Here is a 7,930-nt window from a genome sequence, read left to right on the forward strand (position 1 = left end):
CTCCAATCATCAGTAGGCAGGTGGTACATTGGTTGCACCTACATTTTGCCAATTGGTTAATGGTGCTAAAATAAATGTGCATATGCAGGTATCTCTCTTATATGATGACCTCAGTTTCCCTAGAAAAATGCCCACATGTGGTATTAGATGGATCGTCGGTCTTCCTTTCCTTCTTCCTTCCTTCCTTCCTTCCCCCCTCTCCTGCTTCTTTTCTTTCATTCATTCAAAAAATTCATATTGCTATTCTTGGTAGCTATATCAACACATACTTCTACCAAAAATGTATAATAAAAATTTTAAGGAAGGGATTTGTGATTCTCAATTGCTATTTCAATGATACTAAATATGAACAGAATGGGAAGTGCTTCCTATGTCACAAAGAGCTTCAGACAAAGTGAGTGTGAAGGGTGGAGCCTGCTGACAGAACTGAGGTACATGTGAAGTTGGAGTCAGTGTTCTGTAGAAGATAAAAGGCCACCTGAGTTCTTCTCAAACTTCAGTCTAGCAGGAATGGACAAGATCCTGACAACATCGCTTTTACTCCTAGGCCTTCACCAAGCTGGTGAGTCATGGAGGAGAAACCCGAGAATGTGGGATTAATGTGGAGACACCAGAGACTTGGGGCACCAGGCAAGTCATGATATCTAAGCAGGAAGTACATTCCTGGGAACCTAACAGTTGTTATTTCTCTACACAGGGGTGAGTGGCCAGCAGGAGAGAGGTGATCAGGAGCAGGTGAAACAGAGTCCCCAATATCTGACAGTCAGGGGAGGAGGAACTGCAATTCTGAACTGCAGTTATGAGGACAGTACTTTTAACTACTTCCCGTGGTACCGGCAGTTCCCTGGAGAAGGCCCTGCACTCCTGATCGCCATACTATCAGTGTCCAATAAAAAGGAAGATGGACAATTCACAGTCTTCTTCAGTAAAAGTGAGAAAAAGCTCTCCTTGCACATCGCAGACTCTCAGCCTGGAGACTCAGCCACCTACTTCTGTGCAGCAAGTGCACAGTGCTCTCCAGACACCTGCAGTCCATACTTAAACCTGCAACTGAGGCTCCAACAAAGCCCTGCTGTGGGCTGAGCCTGGCAGAGATGCAGGGGAGTTTTCATTTGCAGGAGCAGATGAAGAGGTCACAGTGAGTGTAAGGATTAGACCATTGAGCCAGAGACAGACCAAGCTGTAGTCACAGCTTGCTTTCTCCAGTCTCCCTTTGCAGCTGGAGGTTTATATCTATTTCCTTAATGAGCTTAGGTGAATTTCTTTCCTTAGTGGTTGTAAAAATATATCTCTGTGCAGTTGGTTTGTGACAACTGTACATTACAAAGGCCTTGTGTCCTTGCACTCTTGTGAAAAGCATTGTGGATGTGTGGTTGTTACAGCCCAGTGTTAGGAGCCCTGGATTTGGCTTCTGAGATAGAAATCACATAGATTTTTCGTCAACCTTAATTTCCTCTGAACCAGAGGAGCAGTGATTCACATGACCACTGACCTCTTCTACTTCCTCTTGTTTTGCCTCTAGTATCCTCCTACCTTCAAGGAAGTCAAGTATGTAAAGCAGGATGTATTCACAAGGATGCAGTCATATCTACAATAGACAAATGACATCAGTGGGGAGGGAAGAATTCAATTTCCACATATAATAAAAATACATAACCCTCACTAGAAAAATCATTTCACATGTATATTTCACAGATGAACAAAATATAAAATGGATGTAAAATTCCTATCATGTAAAAGCAGCTGCTGTCTTTATGACCATCTGCAATGCACAGAATTGAAAATGGACCTCTCATCACGTAACACTTACTAGGTTTACTCATTGAGTGCTATAGAAATGCCAACCAGATTTCTAAGGGAAAAACTTTAATTGTCTTATAAGTTTAAATATTTTCTTGCTACAGAGTTGATGGTTGTGGTAGTCCTAAACTACCCAGGAAGTCAAGTCAGGAGACATGTTTGAGCCTAGGATTGGGGACCTAGCCTGAGCAACATAGTGGAACTCTGACTGAGGAGAACAAAATGAGAAAAAGCACTATGGAAGATATTTAATTTAAGAATATGAAGCCTACAAGTTCTTTCTCGTCCACAGTGAATAGAGTTTCAGTATTCAAAAGGGAAAGCTACAAGGGAAAATAAAGTTTGTTGGCTTTTAGCATAGGAGATATATCTCAAAATACCAATAGCTGATCTCTCCATGTCCTTCAAAATCTTCTATCCTTGTCACATTTCAAACTAGAGTCAGAAATTGGAAAAAGTATTTGTATCTGATTGAGATAGTATTCATTGAATGCAAACACTAAGCTTAGAAGTCAGCAGGAAAGTGAAAGCATATTTAAGGATGTAGAGAATTTGGAAACTCTGGGAACCTCAAGACAGAACCCTGGGCTTCCTGGAGAATGAAAGGCTAGAAATTATTTAAGAGAGCTGAGAGACAGTTATGACAGGGTGATAACTGTAGAACAGCATCAACTATGGCTGTGCTCCTGTGACAATGAGTGGCCTCACTGAGTGTCTAGACACAGATGCTCCTCACTCTCATGCTTCTCCTTCTCCAGACTCCTGCTAAGATTCTTACAGAGCTGTACCATCAGATAAGCCTTGGCTGGGGCCATTGGCTCTCCAGGACCCAATCAGACAGTTCAGCCTCACAAAATCTGTTTTGGTTTTATTTTTCTGTGGTGATGTTTTTCGGATGTGAATTCCCAATGGTTTGGGGTAAGGAGGAAGGAAGGGTAAGGATTTCTGGTTTGTCTCTGCAGGTAAGCCAGGATCGGTGATCATGTTTCACCTTCAATCAGACTGGAGTCAGAACAGTTGAAAGTTGAGTGAACATAAACAATAGAACTCATGCTATCTTCCCAACTTCCTTTTCCAGGCCACCAACTTCATGATCTTTTTCCCTCTGTCAGTTTAAAATGAAACAAAGAAAAACAAAACAAAACAAAACAAAGAATTACCCACCCCAAACAACGAAAACAAACCCCACAAAATAAAAATCAAATCAACCAACAAATAGGCCAGTAAAATTTAAACATGCCAAAACAAAACAAAACTGACCTGGCAGGAGTTACGAGAGGGGAAAACCTGAATAAATCTACTGTATGAACAAAAGTGTTGATGATAAAAAGGGAGAAGTTATTGCAATTTGTTCCTGGTGCTGAAGAAAACCACTTTTCTCCCATATAGGGACACTGAGTACACCAACCATGACATCACTGATCTCCTAACTCTATCTCCTAACTCCATTTTGTGTCAGCTTACACATTTCTCTGTCACATCTGCCTTGGCAACACACTGGGAATCTCCATAACTCTGACCTTGGTCCAGACATGTTAATCAAAATAAATGATGTTTATTCTGACTAAATATGAACTAAAATAATTGAAGACAGTGTAAGTCAAAATTAAATGTCATGTTGTACCTGAAATACCTACTACATTCTGTCAAAATAAAAGTTACAAATTTACTAAGACACTAACTGAACATTGATGTAAGTTTGGCTTTTGTGTTTTTCACAAAAATGCTGTATGCCTGACCTTTGACACCAAGAGGCTCTGAGGCATTACCTTTTTATTGGTCACTGGCCAAAAATGAAAGGACTCTTGATTACCCTAATTAGCATGGTAGCTTGCATTCCAACCACATTCCAGAGCAGGCCCCTGCACAGGAGGGGTTCACTAACACATGTATTCGCTCTGTTTTGTTTTGATTGTCTGTTTTATCTTGTTTTGTTTGTTTTTGTCTTTTCACTGTTTTTTAATCTATTAGATTAAAATAATTGTTTTGAGAGAGAGAGAGAGAGATCATGGAGTTGGGTTATGTAGGGATGGGGAGGATTTGAGAGGTGTTGGGTTAGGGGAATGAATATGATTAAAATATTGCACGAAAAACTTGTGTTATGGAGCAATAAATAGAAATAAAAAGAATGACTACTGTTTTGTTCTGAGATGGCCCCTCAGGCCTTATTAGAGATCACAGATTGATTTATTAACTTTGATATTCTTAAGTTATTTTTATTTTAATTAAAACATATTTACCTCATTTTCTCCTTCTCTTTCCTCCCTGAAACACCTTCTGTGTCCTCCATTTTCAGCCTCACCTCAGCTTTCCAATAACTTCAAGTTCACTTTCTCTATGACTATTTTTTTAGACACACACACACACACAAATGCACACATGCACACAGGTCGAGCATGTGCACATGATTATATAAATACAACCTGTTGAGTCTGGTGTTGCTTGTGTCCATATGATTTCTGTGCTGAGCACTTGGTACTGTAATATTCATCAAGGGTTCTCCCGTGAGGATGTCCATTTGCCCCTGTAAGCAGTGCTTAGTCTTATATAGTTCTTTGTCTACGGATGAGGCCCCATGACATTTACCATATCTATTGGCAACATCATCATTCAGGATTTGTTATGCTGTCTGTTGTGGTATCAACCAAAAGTCTTGCTTTCCTTTCATTTCTAGCAGACAGTCTTGCAGCAGACTTCCTGGTCTTCTGTCTCCTACATTTTCTTTCATTCTTCCTTCCTTTCTTCCTTTCTTCCTTCCTTTCTTTCTTTCTTTCTTTCTTTCTTTCTTTCTTTTTTAAAATTTTTTTAACTTTTATTGCATTATGATGAGAAAAGTTACATGATTTCAGTTTATCTGAATTTTTTAAAATTTAAAAACATTTTAAGTAAATAGAATTAAATCACATTCTTGTTTCCTTCTTGTATACCAACTCCTCCCAGAGACCCCCCATTCAATACCTATAATATCTTTTTTGTCATATTCTGCTTGCCTCTGCCTCCCAAGTGCTGGGATAAAAGGCGTGTGCCACCACTGCCTGGCTAAAATTTATAAAATATTATAACAATAAAAATGAGTATTATAAAAGTTGTTTGATATAAAACAACAATCAATTTAACAGTCTTATGTAGATGCTCGTCTACAGCAATACTGAAAATACATACGTTTTTCTCAATATAAATTTTAAATAACTCCAAACATATTAACTGTTCATTTCAAAATAATACATCACTACTAGTATTTTCTTAAATGAACATAAATATAGAAAGTCTTTTTGTTTGTTTTATATTTAGTAGAGTTTAAAATCTTGGCTCTTACTATGGTACAAGCCCAAAATAAGAACAATTTTTAGACATTGGATTTCATTGTAATAAGGCTGTACTTCAATGACCCTCACATTACCAAAGGATTTTACCTCCATCATAGCTAGGCTGAGAGTTGATAGTTCTGCTGCACCAAGGAATGAATTGTAGGTTTGATTTTTGGATACAGACTTCCTGCTATGGTCAAAGCTATTTGGCTTGAGTGAGTGACTTTATTCTCAGCCCACAGAGAACAAATTACATTGATTTTAAAAATGGTGTGTGTATTAAGATGGTCTATCCATAAAGTCATTCACCAACTGTTTCAATGAACAATGGTTCTGCTTGGAGGGTGGCACAGACATTAGGTGAGGGTAAGAATTTGGTTCATTAGCTGTGATAATTTGGAAAAGCATTCATCTCAGAGAAAGAGTAACTTATAAAATCCTCTTCTTCAAACTTGATAGAAGAGTTACAAGTGTCAAGCAAAGCATTCAGTCTCACTCTTTGTTGTTCTCTTACAAGCCCCTTCCCAATTTAATTGTCTATGCTCCTTTGGGTATATAAATACTTTTGAAATATGTAAGCTGTTCTGAAACCATACTATAGTGTAAAAACATGAAATAAGCAATTCTACTAATAGAGAGGCTGAAATAGGAAAAGCAAGATTTCAAGACCCTTATGTTGTACACAGTGAGACACTGTCATGAACAAAAAAGCTGAAAGTTTATATGGATTGTACAATATTTGACCTATTTCTCCAATTACCAAATTAGAGAGACTATTAGATGACAATCAACAAATTTCTAATTCCTCATATTTTTGGATTTCTATCGATTAGGATATGTTCGTAATATTAATTTTCATATTAAGATACTAAGAAAAAGTAATTGTCACTTCCTGTTGTTTTCGTTGTAAGAGGTAGCATTAGGTTTGTGTGTATTTGTTGAAAGATTACTTTCTTCTTTCTTCTAGGGTGTAGTTTTGCTCCTTATGTTGATGTTTTCCATCTATTATCCTTTGTAGAGCTGGATTTGTGGAAAGATATTGTATAAATTTTGTTTTGTCATGGAACATCTTGTTTTCTCCATCTATGGTAATTGAGAGTTTTGCTGTGTATAGTAGGCTGGGCTGGCATTTGTGTTCTTGTAGGGTCTGAATGACATCTGCCCAGGATCTTCTAGCTTTCATAGTCACTGGTGAGAAGTCTGGCATAATTCTGATAGGTTTGCCTTTATATGTTACTTGCCTTTTTTTCCTTACTGCTTTTAAAATTCTTTCTTTGTTTAGTGCATTTGGTGTTTTGATTACTATGTGACGGGAGGAATTTCTTTTCTGGTCCAGTCTATTTGGAGTTCTGTAGGCTTCTTGTATGTTCATGGGCATCTCTTTCTTTAGGTTAGGGAAGTTTTCTTCTATAATTTTGTTGAAGATATTTACTGGCTCATTACATTGGGAGTCTTCACTCTCTTCTATACCTATTATCCTTAGATTTGGTCTTCTCATTGCATCCTGGATTTCCTGGATGTTTTGGGTTAGGAGCTTTTTGCTTTTTGCATTTTCTTTGACTGTTGTGTCAATGTTTTCTAAAGTGTCTTCTGCCCCTGAGATTCTCTCTTCTATCTCTTGTATTCTGTTGGTGATGCTCGTATCTACGAAGCCTGATTTCTTTCCTAGGTTTTGTATCTCCAGGGTTGTCTATCTTTCTGATTTCTTTATTGTTTCTATTTCCATTTTTAGAATCTGGATAGTTTTGTTTACTTCCTTCACCTGTTTGATTGTGTTTTTCTGTAGTTCTTTAAGGGATTTTTGTGTTTCCTCTTTACCTAGCTCTTTACCTGTGTTCTCCTGTATTTCTTTGAAGGTGCTATTCATGTCTTTCTTAAAGTCCTGTATCATCACAATGAGAAGTGATTTTATATCTGAATCGTGCTTTTTCAGTGTGATGGTGTGTTTAGGACTTGTTATGATGGGAGAACTGGGTTCTGATGATGCCAAGTAACCTTGGTTTGTGTTGTTTATATTCTTATGCTTGCCCCTCATCATCCGGTTATCTCTAGTGCTACCTGCCCTTGCTAAATGTGACTGGAGCCTGTCCTTCCATTCCTCTGATCCTGGTTGTGTCAGAACTCCTCAGAGTCAGTCTGTCTCTGTGATCCTGTGATTCTGGGATCCTGTGATCCTGGACTTGTTAGAGTGCCTGTGAGTGCAGCAAGTTCCTCTGAGTGTTTTGGGACTGGCTGCAGAGTTTGTGCCCAAGGTCTGCTCAGGGCACCAGCCCAGACAGAACAGAAGGAACCTGAGCCACTGGGCTGGTGGAGTTCCTGTGTACCTGGCTGCCTTCTTTTCTTTTGTGTTTTCTGAGCATTCAGCGCAGAAGTCTTGTAGATGTACTTGAGGGGCTGACCATCCCATGATCGCTTGTTCTCTTTATTTTGACCAGGGGTGGTTTCCTATAAGAGTCTCCATCTGCTGCAAAGGAAAGTTGCTTAGAGAGCGGAGAGCTACACTTACTTAAGACCTTGATCAGAACCTTTTGACTTGGTCTGGTTATTTCTCTCACAGTCCAATTCTGCTATTTTCCCCCAGGCCCCTGCCTCTCTTTCAGGAACCCTGTTTGTGTAGCTGCTGGAGGTTATGGTTTCTGGTTTAGTATCTGGCGATAGTAGATTCTCTTCTAACACCCATAATGGCATGATGTCTGAATAGTTAGCTCCCTTTTAATGCCAAGCCTGATTTACTTCTTGTTGAGTGGGCCATAAGTCCCATTAGAGAGGCATTGGTTACAACCAAGTTATTACTGCTATCATTGCAAGTACCTTGCAAGGTT

General features: G+C 38.8%; 1 gene segment (V, D, J or C); it reads left to right on the forward strand.

The window, feature by feature from the left end:
• The first annotated feature begins 414 nt into the window (after positions 1-414).
• On the forward strand, positions 415-1,201 carry LOC116084807. The segment is given in 2 exon segments: positions 415-562; positions 698-1,201. Coding segments are annotated over 2 exon segments (438 nt in total).
• Positions 1,202-7,930: the final 6,729 nt, after the last annotated feature.

Source organism: Mastomys coucha, unplaced genomic scaffold (assembly GCF_008632895.1).
Source record: "Mastomys coucha isolate ucsf_1 unplaced genomic scaffold, UCSF_Mcou_1 pScaffold9, whole genome shotgun sequence".
Lineage (NCBI taxonomy): Eukaryota > Metazoa > Chordata > Mammalia > Rodentia > Muridae > Mastomys > Mastomys coucha.